The 20113-nt window shown below is 43.4% G+C and overlaps 1 protein-coding gene across 8 annotated transcripts in view; it reads left to right on the top strand.

The window, feature by feature from the left end:
• Positions 1–20113, top strand: part of pnpla4 (patatin-like phospholipase domain containing 4) — a 51637-nt gene that overhangs the window by 14963 nt on the left and 16561 nt on the right. For all 8 annotated transcript variants that reach the window (XM_087988409.1, XM_087988408.1, XM_043692416.2 and 5 more), the window contains 3 exons: positions 1986–2080; positions 9752–9887; positions 15701–15766. In XM_087988409.1, coding sequence (XP_087844535.1) covers positions 1986–2080; positions 9752–9887; positions 15701–15766 — 297 coding nt within the window. The remainder of the gene's footprint in view (positions 1–1985; positions 2081–9751; positions 9888–15700; positions 15767–20113) is intronic.

The following is a 20113-nucleotide window of genomic DNA, read 5'->3' as shown; positions in this document are numbered from 1 at the left end:
CATCAGATCCTGTTGTAATCTGAGGTAGCCCTCTTCGCTGTCCACTACACCTCCAATTTTTGTCTCATCTGCAAACTTACTAACTCTACCTCTTATGCTCCCATCCAAATCATTTATATAAATGACGAAAAGTAGAGGACCCAGCACCGATCCTTGTGGCACTCCACTGGTCACAGGCCTCCAGTCTGAAAAACAACCCTCCACCACCACCCCTTCTACTTTTTGAGCCAGTTCTGTATCCAATGGCTAGTTCTCCCTGTATTCCATGAGATCTAACCTTGCTAATCAGTCTCCCATGGAGAACTTTGTCGAACACCTTACTGAAGTCCATATCGATCTCATCTACTGCTCTGCCGTCATCAATCCTCTTTGTTACTTCCTCAAAAAACTCAATCAAGTTTGTGAGACATGATTTCCCACGCACAAAGCCATGTTGACTATCCCGAGTCAGTCCTTGCCTTTCCAAATACATGTACATCCTGTCCCTTAGGATTCCATCCAACAACTTGCCCACCACCAGTCACCGGTCTATAGTTCCCTGGCTTGTCCTTACCGCCCTTCTTAAACAGTGGCACCACATTAGCCAACCTCCAGTCTTCCGGCACCTCACCTGTGACTATCGTGATACAAATATTTCAGCAAGAGGCCCAGCAATCACTTCTCTAGCTTCCCACAGAGTTCTAGGGTACACCTGATCAGGTCCTGGGGATGTATCCACTTTTATGTGTTTCAAGACTTCCAGCACTTCCTCCGCTGTAATATGGATATTTTTCAAGATGTCACCATCTAATTCCCAACATTCTATATCTTCCATGTCCTTTTCCACAGTAAACACTGATGCAAAATACTCGTTTAGTATTTCCCCCATCTCCTGCAGTTCCACACAAAGGCCGCCTATTCTCTGCCTAATTACCCTTTTGTCCTTAATGTATTTGTAAAAACCCTTTGGATTCTCCTTAACTCCATTTGCCAAAGCTATTCGGATCCTCTTTTTGCCCTCCTAATTTCCCTCGAGTATGCTCTACTACCTTTTTACTCTTCTAAGGATTCATTCGGTCCATCTTGTCTATACCTGACATGTTTGCTTTCATAGCTCAGATCTTTGAGTATTGGAATTGGGAAGTCGTGTTGATGTTGTACCGGATATTGGTGTGCGCCATTCTGGAATACTGTGTCCATTTCTGGTCTGCCTGGTATAGGAAGAATATGATGAAGCTAGAGAGGGTTCAGAAGAGATTTATCAGGATGTTGCCAGGTATGAAAGATTTGAGTTATAGAGAAATGCTGGATAGGATGGGACTTCTGTTCACATCAGTGTGGAGGTTGAGAGGTGACCTTATAAAGGTTAATAAAATTATGAGGTTTATGGATACAATTAACGGTAGGTATCTTTTCTCTAGGATGGCAGATTTCAAGACTGGGGGCATATTTTTAAGGTGAGAGGAGAGAGATTAAAAAAAGACATGAGGTGCAAATTGTTTTGCACAGAGGGTAGTTAGAGTGTGGAATGAACTTCCTGAGAAAGTGGTGGATGTGGGCACAATTACAACATTTAAAAGACATTTGGATAAATTCATGAATAGGAAAGGTTTGAAGAGATATGGGCCAGGAGCAGGCAGGTGGGGACTAGATTTGTTTGGGAGTATGAATGGTGTGGACTGGTTCTACCAAAGGGTCTGTTTCCGTGCAGTATGACTCTGACCCTAAAAGCTATATTAAAACTGAACAAACTGCTACTTTTTCTTATGAAGGCAAAAACAACTGCAGATACTGGAAAACTGAAAAACAGAGAATACTGTTCTGAAGAAGATTTGTTAACTCTGTTTCTCGCTCCATTGGTATTGACAGACCTGTATTCCTCTGGCACATTCTGCCAAGACTGTAGCAATTAAAATATTCTGTATGCTTTAATTAGCCCCCCCACCCATGAAAAGATTATAGGAAAGCCTTATTAATTTCTGATTTCTCTTTGTCTGTCCCCTCAGCAATGCAAGGAATTTGCTTATGGATTTGCAGCTGATGTCCGGCAACAGAAATTTGGAGCATTAACACCAGGTTACAACTTTATGAAGCAGTTGAGGTAAGAGAAGAATGTAGGAATAGAGGAAGCCATTCACTCTCTCAAACTTGTACTGGCAGTCACTTAGCTCATGGCTGATTTAGTGTCCAGTTTGATATCCTTTTCACAGGAGAAAGTGAGGTCTGCAGATGCTGGAGATCAGAGCTGAAAATGTGTTGCTGGAAAAGCGCAGCAGGTCAGGCAGCATCCAGGGAACAGGAGAATCGACGTTTCGGGCATAAGCCCTTCTTCAGGAATCCTTTTCACAGACAACTCTGGCAAATTTCCAACCTCAACAAATTTTGGAATATCGCATGCAAATCTGGTCTCCCTGCATAGCCTCTCTGGAGCGTTGGAAACTGAACGGGGACTTATAGAGGGTTTATAAAATCATGAGGGGCATGGATAGGGTGAGTAGGCAAGGTCGTTTCCTTCGGGTGGGGGGAGTCCAGAACTAGAGGGTCCAAAACTGGAGGGATATAGGCCAAATGCTGGCAGATGGGACTAGTTTAATCTGGTTGGCATGGACGAGTTGGACCGAAGGGTCTGTTTCCGTGCTGTACAACTCTGTAATTCCATAATCCTTTTCAGGTATGAGACTTCCAGATGTCCATCCTGTAAAGATGTGCTTCCTGACAATACAATCAAAATGCCGAGCTCAAATTCAAATGTTTTGCCCAGTAATTTTTCCCGAGGCTTCTTACTGTCACAAAAGTATTTTTAATTCAAGTTTGAGTTGAGCAGGAAACTTACCCTTCCACTTTGGTTGTTTATATGACTTAAACAGAAATGTCTTGGCTGAGAGACTCAGTGACTCCACTCCTTATATTCTCGGTGTAAAACAGACACCTTAGGGACCAAATTCCCTCCCTAACAGCATTGTGGATCAACAAACAACAGGTGAACTGCAGTGGTTCAAGAAGGCAGCTCACCACCACCTTCTCAAGGGCAGCTAGGAACAGGCAATAAATGCGGGCCCAACTGGCAGTGGCGACATCCCACAAATGAATTAAAAAAAAACCAAAACAGAAAACAGAAATTGTGAAACTCAGCAAGTCTGGCAGCATCTGTGGAAAGAAAGCCTTTTGAGTCTGGTCACCAGGTGTTAACTCTGCCTTCTTCCTGTAGATCCTGCCAGATCTGTCGCGTTTCACCAACAATTTCTGTTTTTGTTTCAGATCTCCAGCATCCACAGGTTCTTTCTATTATTTTAACTAAGGGATCATTTTGGTGGAAGTGGGTATGTGAACATTTGATGTCAGAGGTGTGCTGCTTGCTGTGGGTCCATTATAGGCATCCAGGGCTTTCTGCACATTTGTACGGGTAGGTCACTTTCATTTGAAATATAAGTCCCAAACCTTGTTTCAGAACTCCTTCCTGAAATTGGTCTGCCCTGAATTTTTATGTGTTGTTTTCCCTGAAGGACTCTTTCTGAATACTAAATGGTTACCTGAATGTTTCTTGGCTCCACAAGAGTCCTGAAAAACCATTGCTAGCTTCTACGCTGTCTGCGTGAGTGGCATGGTGGCTCAGTGGTTAGTACTGTTGCCTCTCTGTGCCAGGAATCTGAGTTCGATTGCCATTGGCGACTGTGTGGAGTTTGCACATTCTCCCCGTGTGTGCGTGGGTTTCCTCCTCGTGCCCCGGTTTCCTCCCACAATCTAAAGATGTGCTGGTTAAGTCAATTGGCTGTGCTAAATTGCCCATTGTTGGGAGTGTGTTGCTGGAAAAGCACAGCAGGTCAGGCAGCATCGGAGGAGCAGGAAAATCGACGTTTCAGGCCAGAGCCCTTCATCACGCTTCCTGATAAAGGGGTCTGGCCCGAAATATCGATTTTCCTGCTCCTCGAATGCTGCCTGACCTCCTGTGCTTTTCCAGCAATACACTCCCAACTCTGATCTCCAACATCTGCAGACCTCACTGTGGCTGCACAGTGGTTAGCACTGCTGCCTCACAGCGCCAGAGACCCATGTTCAATTCCCGCATCAGGCTACTGACTGTGTAGAGTTTGCACATTCTCCCCGTGTCTGTGTGGGTTTCCTCAGGGTGCTCCGGTTTCCTCCCACAGTCCAAAAAAAATGTGCAGGTTAGGTGAATTGGCCATGCTAAATTGCCCGTAGTGTTAGGTGAAGGGGTAAATGTAGAGGAATGGGTCTGGGTGGTTGGCGCTTCGGCGGGTCGGTGTGGACTTGTTGGGCTGAAGGGCCTGTTTCCACTCTGTAAGTAATCTAATCTAATCCTCAATTGTCCACTGTGTCCAGGGATTGTCCAAGCTAGGTGGATTAGCCAGATGGATTTTTCCAACAATCAACGATGGATTCATAGTCATCATTAGACTCAGAAGCCTAGATATTTATTGAATTTGAACTCCACCAACAACAGTGGCAGGATTCAAACTCGAGTTCCTGGGATATGTGAGGTTGAAGACATCCTGAGGCCGTAATTAGGGGCAGTTTGGGCACTGAGGGAATCATGGAATAGGAGACGTAGGCAGGGAAATTAAGGTAGAAGAGTAACCTTGATCTTATTGGCTGGTGGAACAGGCTTGAGGGATAGTTTGGCATGCTCCTATTTCTTATTCTAACATAACATTTCATTATTTTCTTTATTATTATATATTCGTAACATTGTAAATACAAGGGAAAGATCTTCATGTAAATATTTCTGACAGAATAAGAATATTAAAGTCAATGTAGTTTAAGATTTCAATATTAATCACTGATGGAGAACTCCCTCTCTGAGGCTGAGACTCAGTGTTAACTGGCCTGTCATTTATGAGGATTAAACATCTCCCCCAAGAAGCATTTAAATGTAAAATTCCAAGCATGTATTTTACCCAGCAGTTCCCACAATTTTCCATTCTTTTTAAGAGAAATTTCACGGACTATTAAACCTATTAGTGCCTCTGTTTAATTGTAGCGCTCTATCTGCATTCCTCATAATCTCTTGGTTTCCTCCCTGATACTGTACTATAAACGAATAAAAGAATTATAACGAATAAAAAGGTTGATCAGTTTAATTATTTTATATCCCCTGTATCTTATGCTAACAGCCAAGTTGTGTAAGCTTAGTGACAACAGTGTTAGTGTTAAAGATGACACAAGGGAGGAGGCATTTGATAAACTGGCTGATCTGAAAGTTAGTAAGGTTGTCATATCTGGATGAGAAGTATCCAAAATACCGAGAGAAGTAGGGAAGGACGTTGGGCTGTAATTTTCTGAAACTTCTGTATGCTGGAGTGGTGCTAGAAGACTGGAGAATTGCAAACGTTTCACCACTGTTCAAAAGGTGGGTGTAAGGATAAACCCAGCAGATACAGTAGTGTATGGAGGGAAAAGTAAATATCCAGGGTAAAGTTGACCGTGTTTTGCATAAGCGTGTGAAAATGAAAATCCAGTACAACTGTGTTAAAGGTCACTCATGTTTAAGTAACTCGATTAAATCTTTTGATGAAGTAACACAAAGTGGTTGCTATGGTGCACATGGATTTCCCAGAAGGCAATTCTGCTTCTAATGTTTTCCACGAAATGGAATTTTCAGCAAAGCTGCAGCATATGGAAAAGCAAGTCGTAAGAGCAAAGTTAATGAGTGACAGGAAATAGAGCGTAGTCGTGAGGCCTTCTTTAATGGCCTGAAGGAATGTCCATAGTGTAGGTTAGATAGGCTTCAGATTGGTTTCACAGGTAGGCGCAACATCGAGGGCCGAAGGGCCTGTACTGTGCTCTAATGTTCTATAGTAGCATTTCCCAGGCATCACTGTTAGCACTGTTGCCTTTCCTGATCTACATTAATGATGTAGACCGAGGTATACCGCGTACTGTTTCAAAATTTGCTAATGACATAGGCTTGTGACTTTGAGGAACTGTTATAAAAAAAAAAGGACTGATTAACTTCAGAGAGACATGGACAGGCTGGTGAAATGGGCAGACAGAAATGTAATTATAGTAATTTAGTTGTATAAGACTCTGGTGCGGCCGCATCTGGAGTATTGTGTGCAGTTTTGGTCGCCGTACTATAGGAAGGATGTGGAGGCACTGGAACGGGTGCAGAGGAGGTTTACCAGGGTGTTGCCTGGTATGGTAGGAAGATCGTATGAGGAAAGGCTGAGGCACTTGGGGTTGTTTTCATTGAAAAAAAGAAGGTTTAGGGGTGACTTGATAGAGATGTACAAGATGATTAGGGGTTTAGATAGGTTTGACCGTGAGAACCTTTTTCCACGTATGGAGTCAGCTATTACGAGGGGGCATAGCTTTAAATTAAGGGGTGGTAGGTATAGGACAGATGTTCGGGGTAGATTCTTTACTCAGCGAGTCGTGAGTTCATGGAATGGCCTGCCAGTAGCAGTGGTGGACTCTCCCTCTTTATGGGCATTTAAGCGGGCATTGGATAGGCATATGGAGGATAGTGGATTAGTGGTGCTGGAAGAGCACAGCAATTCAGGCAGCATCCGAGGACAGGCAAAATCGACGTTTCGGGCAAAAGCCCTTCATCAGGAATAAAGGCAGAGAGCCTGAAGCGTGGAGAGATAAGCTAGAGGAGAGACTCCCTGAGATTCTTGTAGAGAGAGGAGGAAAACTTCTTCAAGGCAGGCATCCTTGCAAGAGGATTCGCAGTAGGGTTAAAATCAACGAGGTAAAAACAATGACTGCAGATGCTGGAAACCAGATTCTGGATTAGTGGTGCTGGAAGAGCACAGCAATTCAGGCAGCATCCGAGGACAGGCAAAATCGACGTTTCGGGCAAAAGCCCTTCATCAGGAATAAAGGCAGAGAGCCTGAAGCATGGAGAGATAAGCTAGAGGAGAGACTCCCTGAGATTCTTGTAGAGAGAGGAGGAAAACCTCTTCATGGAGGATAGTGGGCTAGTGTAGGGTTAGGTGGGCTTGGATTGGCGCAACATCGAGGGCCAAAGGGCCTGTACTGCGCTGTATTCTTCTATGTTCTATGTTCTATACCCACCTCTGGAGTAGGTGGGACATGAAACCGGCCTCTCGGTTCACCATTGCTGCATCACAAGAGGGTCCCATAGGTTGTGACTCTAATTGGAGTATAGGAGAAATGTTTGTAGGTATTTGTACACAGATCATTGAAGACTGCAGAATGGGCTCTCTTGTGGCACAGTGGTAATGTCCCTGCCATGGAACTGGGACGTCTGGGTTCAAGTTCCACCTGCTCCAGGCATGTGTAATTACGTCTCTAAATGGGTTGATTAAAATAATAGGTTGAAGGCTGCAGGACTGGTACAGAGATAGTGTCCCCACCCTGGACTAGGAGACCTGCATCCAAGTCCCACCTGCTCCAGAGGTTTGTGGTAACATCTCTGAACAGGCTTAATTAGAAAATAAGTTAAATTAAGAAAAAGCAATATTTGAAGGCTGCAGGGTCGATTGAGAAAGTGGTTTCAAGTGCAAATGGAATCCTGAGACTTATGAGGCATAGAATACCAAAGGATGTTGCAATAGCCTTTATAAAACTCTGGAGTGTGTTTCCAATCCTGTGGCCTACATTTTTTGGGAAGGTTGTGAAGGCTTCTCTGAATACAGGATTGGTCACAGTTGGCACAGTTATTTCAGAAAGGGGCAAAGGATAACCCAGGAAACTACAGAAACCCCAAAGAAATGAAAAAAAAAAACAAAAGCAAAAACAGAAATCGCTGGAAAAACTCAGCAAGTTTGGCAGCATCTGTGGAGAGAAAGCAGAGTTCAAGCTTCAAGTTTAGTGACCCTTCCACAGAACAGATGCTGCCAGACCTGCTGTGTTTTTCCAGCAATTTCCGTGTCCAGGAAACAACAGGTCTGTCAGTGTGACGTCAGTAGTGGGAAAACTGATGGAGGCTATAATGCAGGATAAGATAAATAAACACTTAGAGAACAATAAGTTAATAGTAGACAGTCAACGTCAAGGCTTCGTCAAGGGCAGGTCATGTCTGACAAAGTGAGTTATTTAGGAGAAAGTGAGGACTGCAGATGCTGGAGATCAGAGCTGAAAAATGTGTTGCTGGAAAAGCGCAGCAGGTCAGGCAGCATCCAAGGAGCAGGAGAATCGATGTTTCGGGCATAAGCCCTTCTTCAGGAATGAGGAGGGTGTGCCAAGCAGGCTAAGATAAAAGGTAGGGAGGAGGGACTTGGGGGAGGGGCATTGGGAATGCGATAGGTGAAAGGAGGTCAAGGTGAGGGTGATAGGCCGGAGAGGGGGTGGGGGCGGAGAGGTCGGGAAGATGATTGCAGGTCAAGAAGGCGGTGCTGAGTCTGAGGGTTGGGACTGAGATAAGCTGGGGGGAGGGGAAATGAGGAAGCTGGAGAAATCTGCATTCATCCCTTGTGGTTGGAGGGTTCGTAGGTGGAAGATGAGGCGGTCTTCCTCCAGGCGTCGTGCAAATTAGAAACGTTTGGATATGAATGGCAACATGGATCTGAAGGTTGCTGAAAGATCGGAGATGGAGGGTAGGTATGGATGGGCATTTCTCAGACAGTACGCAAGCTGAGAGTGGTGTTCCCCAGGGATTAATGTTGGGACCCTTGCTTTTTCCTATTTATATAAACAGATTGGAAATGGGTGTTGAGGGCAATTGGCTCAACAAATCCACATCGACCGTTCAAAGAGTAACCCACCCAGATCTAGTCCCTTACCCTATTACTCTACATTTCCTATGACTAATGCACCTAACCTATACACCAATGAACACGACGGGCAATTCAACATTACCAATTCACCTAACTAGCATATCTTTGGATTGTGGGAGGCAACTGGAGCACCCAGAGGAAACCCACACAGACACGGGGCGAATGTGCACATTACACACAGACAGTCGTCCAAGGCTGGAATTGAACCTAGGTCGCTGGTGCTGTGAGGCAGCAGTGCTAACCGCTGAGCCACTGTGCTGCCCCCAGTGCTGCAAAATGTGAGGTAATTCATTTCAGTAGAAGAAGCACTGAGACACAATCCAGGCTCAATGGCAGAGATCATAAAAGTAAGGAAGTAGAAGGCATAGGGTTTGGGTGAGAGGGGAAAGATTTAAAAGGGACCCAAGGGGCAGCTTTTTCACACAGAGGATGGCGCATGTGGGAGTGAGCTGCTAAAGGAAGTGGTGGAGGCTGGTACAATTACAACATTTAAAAGGCATCTTGGATGGGCATATGAATAGGAAGTGGTTAGAGGCGTATGGTTCAAACATTGGCAAATGAGACGAGGTCAAATTGGAATGTCTGATTGGGATTGCAATAAATACTGTTACAAATTAGGGCGGCACGGTGGCTCAGTGGTTAGCACTGCTGCCTCACAGCACCAGGGTCCTGGGTTCAATACCAGCCTTGAGTGACTGTTTGTATGGAGTCTGCACATTCTCCCTGTGTCTGCGTGGGTTTCCTCCCACAGTCCAAAGCTGTGCAGGTCAGGTAAATTGGCCATGCTAAATTGCCCAGTGTTAGGTGCATTAGTCAGAGGGAAATGGATCTGGGTGGGTTACTTTTTGGAGGGTCGGTGTGGACTTCTTTGGCAGATCTAATCTAATCAAAATGTTACTGCAAATGTTGAACATAATTGAGGTAGGGTTTGGTTGAATGATGTTGCACCAAGCTTGTGTGTGAGTCACATCAATTTTGCTGTTCCATTTCTATAATAGTAGTGCTCTAGACAGGTCAACAAATTTGAACATTTGAAAGCAAGTAATGTGGTTTGTGCTTTTACTCCTAAGGGAGGGGATGGAGTCAATTCTTTCTGCTGATGCCCATAAGAAAGCCCATGAGAGACTCCACGTGTCGATCACAAATGTTAAGACGCTGAAAAATTGTTTGATCTCCTCGTTTCCGACCAGAGAGGACCTCATAACGGTAACTCATTTCAGATTATGTCGTGATGCGTTTTTGGATTTACCTCCCAAATGTTGAGTGAGAAAGAAAATAAAAGCAGGCACTGGTACAGCACCATTTATGATCAAGGGGACTCTGAAGCATTTTGCAGCCAACGAAGGTGGTGGGAATCTGCAACACTTTGCCACGAAGGATGATAGAGGCTGGAGCCCTCGTAACATTTAAGAAGTATTTAGATATGTACTTGCAATGCCAAGGCATTCAAGGCTATGGGCTCTTGGGTGGCACGGTGACTCAGAGGTTACCACTGCTGTCTCGCAACACCAGGAACCCAGGTTTGATTCCGCCCATGAGTGACTGACTGTTTAAGTGTGCATTTTCTCTTTGTGACTGCATGTGTTTCCTTCAGGTTTCCTTCCACAGTCCAGAAATGTGCAGGTTAGGGGGGTTTGCCATGCTAAATTGTCCATTATGTCCAGGGATGTGCAGGCTAGGTGGGTTAACCTTGGGAAGCGTGGGGTTACAGGGATAGAATGGGGTGGCGTAGCTCTGGGTGGAGTGTTCTTTGGACGGCCGAATGGCCTGCTTCCACTCTTTAGGGTTTCTGTGATTCTGTGAAGTGCTGATGCAATTGGGTGGTTATTTTTGACTGGGGCAGACTCAATGAGCCAGTCGGGCCTTTTTCTGTGCTGTAGACCTCTGTGACTCTACAAAGCTCTTTCTCTGAGAAGTCCATTCGCTGTTGCAACTTGTCCCATGCCACGTCAGCTCTAACCTTGGTTCACTCCACAATCTCAACCCACTCTGCAAAGAAAAAGCAATCTCTTACTTAACCTCTACTATTATCTCTGACCCCTTGCTCTTGGCCTCTTTCTTATTACAAACAAACTGATTCTATCTACAAAGGAACCTCTATTATCCAAATTTCTGATTCTCCAGACAAGATCGCAAGGTCCCGATACGGTGTTATCTGAACATTTGATTATCTGAACAAAATACTCCCTGCCTGTGTCGTTCGGCTGATCCACTATATCACTAATTCACTCCCTGTTGCATTCTTTCTTTCCTTCCTCCCCTACCCTCAGTCCTTCAGGAATTCCTTTAGAAGTTGATTGGAGGTCCAAAACCTAACCCAACATGGGCGGGGAGGATTTTATTTGGATAATCGAATGCCAGATAACACAGTTTAGCCAAGCATCGGGACCTTGTGGTCTTGTCTGGATAATCTGAAATTTGGATACTTGAATGCCGGATAATCGAGGTTCCTCTGTACTTTGCCCAAATCTTCGTCATTTTAACGTGTATCATATCACTGGTGATCTGTTCCAGTGAAGAGAGCTACAGTTTTCTAATTTGCCATATATAATTATTGACAACAAACTTAACCTTGATGAATCTGCACTGTAGTTTTGTTTTACTTTGACATCCCACCGGTAGTGTAGAGCCATAAACTGTTCATTGTGATCTTACTAAGGTTTTATACAGATTCCGATTGTAGGCACTAATTTTACACTCCGTCTCACTAACCCTGAAAGTGAAGGCCACTACACCTCTAATTCACTCCCTGTCACATTCATTCTTTCCTTCCTCCCTTTCCTTCAGTCCTTCAGGAATTCCCTTCGAAGTTAATTGTAGGTCCAAAAGCTAGGAAGGAACTCCAGTGGACCAGACGTGGATCATGCTTCGGGAATAAGCACAAATGATCAGAAAGTAGCTCCCATCTGTTCAATCAATTAGTCATAAGCATTTGAATGAGGAGCCGGTGTCGGCCCCTTGGCCCTTTGAACACGCTGCACTATTCATTAAGATCATACTTGATCTGATTATTCCATATTTCCACCTAACCTGATAACCTTTCAGCATTCAGTCTTGCTTAGCTAGAATCTATTTACCTCTGTCTTAAAAATAGTCAAAGACTCTACTTCCTCTATTCATTTGAGGAAGACAGTTCCAAAGACCGTCAACCCTGTGAGAAAACAATTCTCTGAAACTTGGTCCAAAATGTTATTTGTAAATAATTACCACTACTTGTAGATTCTTCAATAAGAGGAAATATCCTCTCCACATCACCTTGTCACACCCCTCTGGATCTTATATGTTTCAATAAAGTTGCCTCTTATTCTCCTAAACTCGAGTAGAGCATGATTATCCTGTTCCAGGAATTAGCCTGGTAAACGTTCTCAGAACAACTTCCAAGTCATTGATATCCTTCCCTAAAGAAGGTCACCAACTCAGTACTCAGTCTGAGTCTCACCTGTGTAACAGAATCCTAGCTTCTTTACTTTTGTATCCAATTTCTTTTGCAATTAATGATAATATTTTGCTAGATTTCCTAATTACCTGCTGTAGATGGATTCTAACCTTTTGCAATTCATGCACTACAACACACAGAGATCCCTTTACATCTCAGAACTCAGCAATTTCTCATTGTTTAGTTGCAGTAGTTATTAAGCATGACAGTACTAAAAGTCATGAGATTACTGATGCTGGTTAGCAAGTTTGCGGATGACAACAAAATTGGTGGTAGACAGTGAAGATGATTACAAAGAGCTCTTGATCAATTGGGTCAGTGGGCTGAGGAATGGCAGCTGGAGTTTAACTTGGATAAATGAGAAGTTATTGTTATGTTGCCATAGTCTTACCAGACCATAGGGGCTGCTCTTTCATTAGAGAGAAGCGACTGGTGGTGATTTAACCTGAGGGCTACCAGACCTCAGGTGAGGCAAGAGGTTGAGAAGGAGAGTCTTGCATTTTGGTAAAACAAACAAGGGCGGGATTTAAACAGTTAGAAGTGGGGTCTTGGTTAGTTTTGTAGAACAGAGACACTTAGGGTACATAATTCTTTGAAGTTTGCATCACAGGTCGACGGGGTGGTTAAGAAGATGTTTAGCATGCTTGCCTTCATTACTCACACCTTTGAGTGTAGGAGTTATGATGTCGTGTTGAGGTTGTACAGGATGTTGGTGAGGCCTCTTCTGGAGCACTGTGTCCAGTTCTGGTTGTCCAGTTTTCGGAAGGATATTGTTAAGTTGGAGAGGGTTCAGACAAGATTTACCAGGATGTTGACAGAAATGGCGGGTTTGAGTTATAAGTAGAGGCTGGGAATTCTCTCATTAAAGCATAGGAGATTGGGGGGTGACCTTACAGAGATTTATAAAATCATGAGGGGTATAGAAAAGGTGAACGGCAAGGGTATTTTCTCTAGGATGAAGGATTTCAAGACGTATTTTTAAAGTAAGAGGAAAAAGATTTTAATAAGACATGAGGGACAATCTTTTTACACAGAGGTGGTTTGTGTGTGGAATGAACTTCCAAAGGAAGTGTTGGATAGGGTACCGTTACAATGTTTAAAAGATATTTGGATAAGTACATGAATAAGAAATGTTTGGAAGAATATGGGCCAGGGGCAGGCAGTGGTACTAGTTTAGTTTGGGATTTTGGTTGGTATAAGCTGGTTGGCCCGAAGGGTCTGTTTCCATGCTATATGACTCTGACTGACTGGAAATTTTATTATAAAGCTGACTCTAATCCTATTGTAGCTTACTGGTGTTTTATTATTGCAGTGCCCTGAGATTTATTACCATTGGCTTTCTATCAATACCAACAAATTCTTACTAATGTCATATTTTGTTCTCGCAAAGTGTCTTAATTTAGATTTACTTGTGACTTTGCAGATTAGATCTCGAGTCTCCAATATGTAAATTACTTTTTTTTTCTCGCCTTTTGGAGATAAGCAGGCAATAGAATTTCACTTATTGGAAGATTGCAGATAAGTACACTCAGCCTATTTATGTTTCTTAAAAAAAAATCCCTACTTTGCCATCTCTTTTTGGTAACCTGAAAACATTCATGGCTTACTGAGGGAGATAAAGCTGAAGTTGTAACATTCTTATGTCTTCCTTTTCCATTTGTGTTAATGAGTGGCAGATGGTGGCAATAATAATGTTACTAAGCTAGTAACTTGGAGTTTGGGGACATAGGGTCAAAGGACTGAGGCATTGTACATTCAATTAATAAATCTGGAATTGAACATAGGAAGCAGGAGTGGGCGCAGTCTTGATATCATAGAATTATAGAATGCCTGTAGTGCAGTAGAGGTCATTTGACTCATGGAGTCTGCACTGACCCTCCAAAGATCATCTCACCTAGACCCAACTCCTCCACCCATCCCCCTGACCCCGCATTTGCCATTGGCTAATACCTGCACATCCCTGGATACGAGCGGACAATTTAGCATGGCCAATCCACCTAACCTGCACATCTTTGGATGAAACCAGAGCACCCGGAGGAAACCCACGCAGACATTGGGATAATGTGCAAATTCCACACAGACAGTTAGCCAAGATTGGAATCGAACCTGGGTACTTGGCACTGTGAGGTAGCAGTGCTAACCACTGTGCCACGGTGCTGCCCAACCTCCCAATGTCTTTAGTCTGCAAAGTAATCCAAAGATTTGCTACCCTTTAAGTGAAGAAATTCCTCCTCATTGCAGTCTTAAATGACCACCTTATCCTGCAGTTATGTCAATTTGCTAACCAGGAGAAAAGTTACGTGCACGCTCTTATGCCCTTTGAGAATTTGACAAGATTCAATGAGGTCACCTTTAATCTTCAGCACTCCAGGGACCAGAGAGCCAGCCTTCTCAATCCCTCCGTCCCATGGATTAATCTGGTGAACTTTTCAAATCCTCTCTCCTTTAAACATATCTCTCCTTTAATAAATAGAAATCAAAGCAAGGTTTTACAAAACTGCAGCAAGACATTATTACTCCTGTAATCAAATCAGATTTGAATTTCAGAAGTGGTGATCATTAAACTATCGTCGATTGCTGTAAAAAATTCATCTGATTTACTAATGTCCTGTAAGGAACTGGGCTGGCCTATCTGTAACTCCAGGCTAATAGCATTGTGGTTGCCTCTGTTTTTTAAATCAACCTGTTCAGAAATATTCTGGAGTAGGTGAAACTTGAACCCAGGCCTTCTGGCTCAGAGTAGAGACATTTGGCTACTTCTTAACTGCTGTCTGAAATAACTTAACAAGCCATTCAATTCAGAGGCAATTAGGGATAGACAGCAAGTTCTGACGTTGCCAGCAATGACCACTTCCCGTGAAAGAATAGAGCAAAGTCATTTAATCCCACCAAGATGCAAACTTGACTTCCTGACACTTGACTTGAGAAGCTACACACTGAACGCGTCAACTCTTTATCAATTTCCTTCAGTTGCCTTGGATCATTTTAGGCTTGCTTGATCGCTTGATGTTGGAGAACTGTTACAACCCCCGGAACTAAGAGCATGGACATTGAGTTTACTATCAGGCAGGAGAACCAGCACTGAGAGTGGGCTGCCTATCGTGGGAGTCACACAGTGAAGGAGAAGCGAGCCATTGATAAAGCCCTATGGGATTCTCTGCATCCTCGACCCATGATTGGCCTGTCTAGACTGGGTCAGGTAGGAGATCCATATCAGTTTAACTCATTTGACAGTATCGCCCTGGAATCTCTGAGAATCAAAGATTAATTTCCAGCACAACCTAGAGATTACCAATACTGTAGGGATATTTGAAAAAGAAAGGGTGCCTTTTTGCCACCTTGATGGCCTGAAAGTAGTTCACAGCTGATGGAGCACTTTTCAAAATGTAGTTAGTATATGTAATGTCAGAAATACAGCAACTAATTTTCTCAGAGCAAGCCCCCACAACTGGCTGGAGTCAAACTGAGAGGTGCTTTGTATTTGATGCTATCACATGGGATGTACATTAAGTCATCTGTAGACAGCAAAATATTATCTTTGCAGATTTATATTTGAAAGCTGACAATTGCTATTTCTCAACAGGTTCTTCTTGCCAGTAGCTTTGTGCCATTCTATGCTGGGATTAAGGCAGTGGAGTATAGAGGTGAAGTGAGTATGCATTGGCTTTTCTATAATAGCAGTGTTTTGTTCTGTGTGTTTTCTGTTCAAACTTCATTTAGAAGTATAATGTGTAACTTGCGCACGAGGACCTGTGCCTGCTGCAAAACTGACAGCAGTTACTATGGAAGTGGTCACTTGAGGGCAGACGCACGGCAGATAAGAGCAGGAGCTGAGAAAATTGAAGCAAGAAGTAGGGTGAAATCTCGCAGACATTGCCAAAATGTAACATGAGGAAGCTGTCAGTAGATTGGCTCCACTGGGTGGTAAGGAATAAATTTCAGGCCAGGATCATACGGTGCAATTAATTAATAACAAAACTGTTGCTTGTACTGAGGAAGTTCCTTTATCTGCAATTTGATGGAGGTCTTAACCTGCTTGCTGTTATAGCACAGGATGGCGTGTATTGCATCTCACTTCAGTCTGTTTGTAATCAAACTGGTCTTCTATCCTGCCATCCTTCAATCTCTGTTTAATTGAATGATTTATTATCACTTGTATTTAAGGGAAAGTACATTTGTATTTTGTTTGATAAATAGTTTGTAAATGTTTGTTTTATAAATATTTTATTTGATCACAGCGTTGTTAAATCCCTCAGCACAGGAGGAAACCTGTCAGCCCATTAAATCAGTGCTGGCTGTTTTGAACAAGCCTATTTAGGTCTGTTTAGTTCCACTCCCAGCTCATTGTCTCACATGTTTTTCTTTGCTTTCAAGTATTTATCCAATTCTGTTTTGAAGCTTGCTATTGAATCTATATGTGACCCAGTCCCAGGTGTCTTTCAGACATTGATCTGATCCTACTTTTGAAGGGATGACTACTATTCCTTCGTTCCCAGGACAAATTAAATTGCTGGCCTTAAGGCTGAGATTGGAATTAACATGAAGGCAAAACATGGGCCACCACAGCATTGAGGTGGCACCTATCACATTGTTGTTGCAGTAGTGCACCAGGTCACCTTGACCCAATTGATTACAAAGTAATCCAAACAGGAGAACTTCAAATTCAGTATCTCCATATTTTATAAACTTTTCCCTTCCACTCCTTTATAAGTTCTGAATACCTTCCTTCCCCATCCTTTGGTCCTGGAAACCTTGACTTTCAATGGTGTTTGACTCTAAGGCTGCCCATTGCATTACCCAGCAAGCTGTGCATGTTAGAATGTGCAGGGCTTTTCCAGCTTATATATAGCCAGCTCACAGGTACTTAATTGCTCAAGCAGATTGTTCCTCAATGCACAAACAGGCAACATCACTGACAGTGCAGAACTGCCTCAGTGTATTGGCCTTCAATTTCCTAACATAATTTCCAACACAGAATCATTGAACTGTTACAGGACAGAAGGAGACCACAGCCTGTTCTTTCTCTGACTTAGCCTGATTCCTTTTTCCAGCATTTGATCTATATCCCTGCAGGTTACTGCATTTGAGGTGTACTTCCAGACAACCCTTTTAAATGAGTCAAAAATTATTGCCTTTTCTATCCTTCAGGACCACTGCCATTCTCTGCGTCAAAATATCTTCCTTATAAAATCATGAGAGGCATGGATAGGGTAAATAGACAAGCTTTTTTTTCCCATGGGTTGGGGGAGTCCAGAACTAGAGGGCATAGGTTTAGGGTGAGAGGGGAAAGATATGAAGGGACCTAAGGGGCAACATTTTCATGCAGAGGGTGGTATGTGTATGGAATGGGCCACCAGAGGAAGTGGTGGAGGCTGGTACAATTACAACATTTAAAAGGAATCTGGATGAGTATATGAATAGAAAGGATTTAGAGGGATATGGGCCAAATGCTGGCAAATGGGACTAGATTAATTTAGGATTACTGATCGGCGTGGACGAGTTGACCAAAGGGTCTGTTTCAGTGCTGTGTATCTCTATGACTCTATCTACTCTCTAAACCTTTTATAAATTTCTTGAAATCAGTGCTTCCTGGTCACCGACAGCTTTGTTCGGGTAAATCGATGCTTCCCACCCACTCTGTCCAGCTCCTCTCAATTTTGAACACATCAATGAGATCTATTCTGAGCAGAATATCCCCAGCTTATCCAACTGTCTCTTGTTAGCTGCTTTTTACAAGTCCTGTCAATATCCTGCTACATCTCCCCTGAACCTCCTCTACCACAATTACATCATTTCAATAATGATGAGTTCAGAACCCTACCTGTAATTGTGGCTTAACTAATCATTTGTACAGAGCCAGCATAACTTCCCTGTTCTTGAATCCAATGCCATGGCCAATAAAGGAAAAGATTCCGTATGCCTCCTTAGCTATCTTACTAACATTACCACCTTTAGAAGTCAGTGGACATTCATTCCAAAGTTTCTCACTTCCTTTACACTTCTCAATATTCTCCCATTAATTGTGCATTGCTTTGCCTTTGTTTGACTTCTCAAGTGTATCACCTCACATGTCTCCAGGTTGCATTCCAATTGCCACTTTTCTGCCACCATTGATATCTTGCTGTTGCGTATAGCTACCCTCCTCACTGTCAACCGTCAGTCAGTTTTTGTCTTGTTGACAGACTTCTTGGTCATACCCCATTACATTGACATCCAATTTATGGAAAATGCAGAGGGCCAAATATTGCACCTTCAGAACACCAATAGGTAACAGGCTTCTAAGGTGCAAAAGCACCTGGCAAAAATTGCCTTTTGTTTCCTGTCACTGCGCTGGATCTAATCCCTAGATCCCCTTTTTTAAATTAGTCTGCCTTCTGGGATTTTATCAAAAATCTTGCTGAAGTCCATGTCGACTACATCAACTACCCTCATCAACTTTCTTTGATTCTCCCTTCAAAAGAATTCAGTTGAGTGAGTCAGACATGATCTTCTTTTAATGAATTCATCTCGACTGTGCTTGATTATTCTGTCCTTTAAGTATAGCCTGTCTCTCAGAAAGCATTCCAATAATTTGCCCACTGATGAAGTTAGGCCCAACTGATACATAATTATTTGGTCCATCTTGTGCTCCCTTTTTAAAGTTAAAACACACAAAATACCAGGTTATAGTTCAACAGGTTTATTTGGAAGCACTTGCTTGTGGAGGACCTCCAAGAAGTTCGCACATATCACTCCGAAAGCTAGGGATTCCAAATAAACCTGTTGGACTATAACCTGGTGTGTGATTTTTTAACTTTGTACATCCCAGTCCGGCACTGGCGCCTCCAAATCATCCCTTTTTTAAACAAAGGTATACCATCAGTTGTCCTCCAGCACAGCACCTGTATACAGTGAGGACTGGAAAATTGACGGTCACATCTTCCGCTCATTCTTGATGAAAACCAAGAAAAAAACTGCCGATGCTGTAAACCGGAAACAAAAACAGAAATTGCTGCAAAAGTTTGGCAGTCTGGCAGCATCTGTGGTGAGGTCAGAGTCAATGTTTCGGGTTGAGTGACCCTTCCTCAGAGCCCTGGCTTCTGTTAACAACCTAGTGTACATTCCATTTGGGGCAAAAGCCCTTCGTCAGGAATGATTCAGGGAGCCTCTACCCCGGAGGCTGCCTGCCTCATTCCTGATGAAGGGCTTTTGCCCGAAACGTCGATTTTCCTGCTCCTCGGATGCTGCCTGACCTGCTGTGCTTTTCCAGCACCACTCTAATCTTGATTCTGATCTCCAACATCTGCAGTCCTCACTTTTGCCTATATTCCATTTGGCCCTGGTATGCCCTGTCCCATTGATAACACCGACCCACCAGTGGTGGTGGTAGTGGCGTTGTTACCTTGGCAAAGTTAAGAAAGGTTTTCAGAATAAGCCCAGCAATTACAAATCACTAAGGTTAAGTTCAATGGTAGAGAAGCTTTTGGAGACAATTTGGGGGATAGAATTAGTAGTTACATGGAAAAGGTGGGTTGATTAGGAAGAGTCAGCATGGATCTCTAAAGGAGAAATCATGTTTAACTAGCTAGCTGGAGTATTTTGAAGAGGTAACAGGCTCAGTGATATGGTGGACACGGATGTTCAAAAAGTAGATTAGATTAGATTACTTACAGTGTGGAAACAGGCCCTTCGGCCCAACAAGTCCATACCAACCCGCCAAAGCGCAACCCACCCAGACCCTGAAGAAGGGCTAATGCCCGAAACGTCGATTCTCCTGTTCCCTAGATGCTGCCTGACCTGCTGCGCTTTTCCAGCAACACATTTCCGTCTCTGATCTCCAGCATCTGCAGACCTCACTTTCTCCCCTTCATCTAACACCATGGGCAATTTAGCGTGGCCAATCCACCTAACCTGCACATTTTTGGATTGTGGGAGGAAACCGGAGCACCCGGAGGAAACCCACGCAGTTACGGAGAGAATGTGCAAATTCCACACAGAGAGTCACCTGATTGAACCT

This window comes from Chiloscyllium plagiosum, unplaced genomic scaffold, assembly GCF_037043375.1.
Source record: "Chiloscyllium plagiosum isolate Xiang-an unplaced genomic scaffold, Cpla_swu_hap1 HiC_scaffold_6, whole genome shotgun sequence".
Taxonomy (NCBI): Eukaryota; Metazoa; Chordata; class Chondrichthyes; order Orectolobiformes; family Hemiscylliidae; genus Chiloscyllium; species Chiloscyllium plagiosum.
This window is presented reverse-complemented; position numbering and strand designations above follow the sequence as displayed.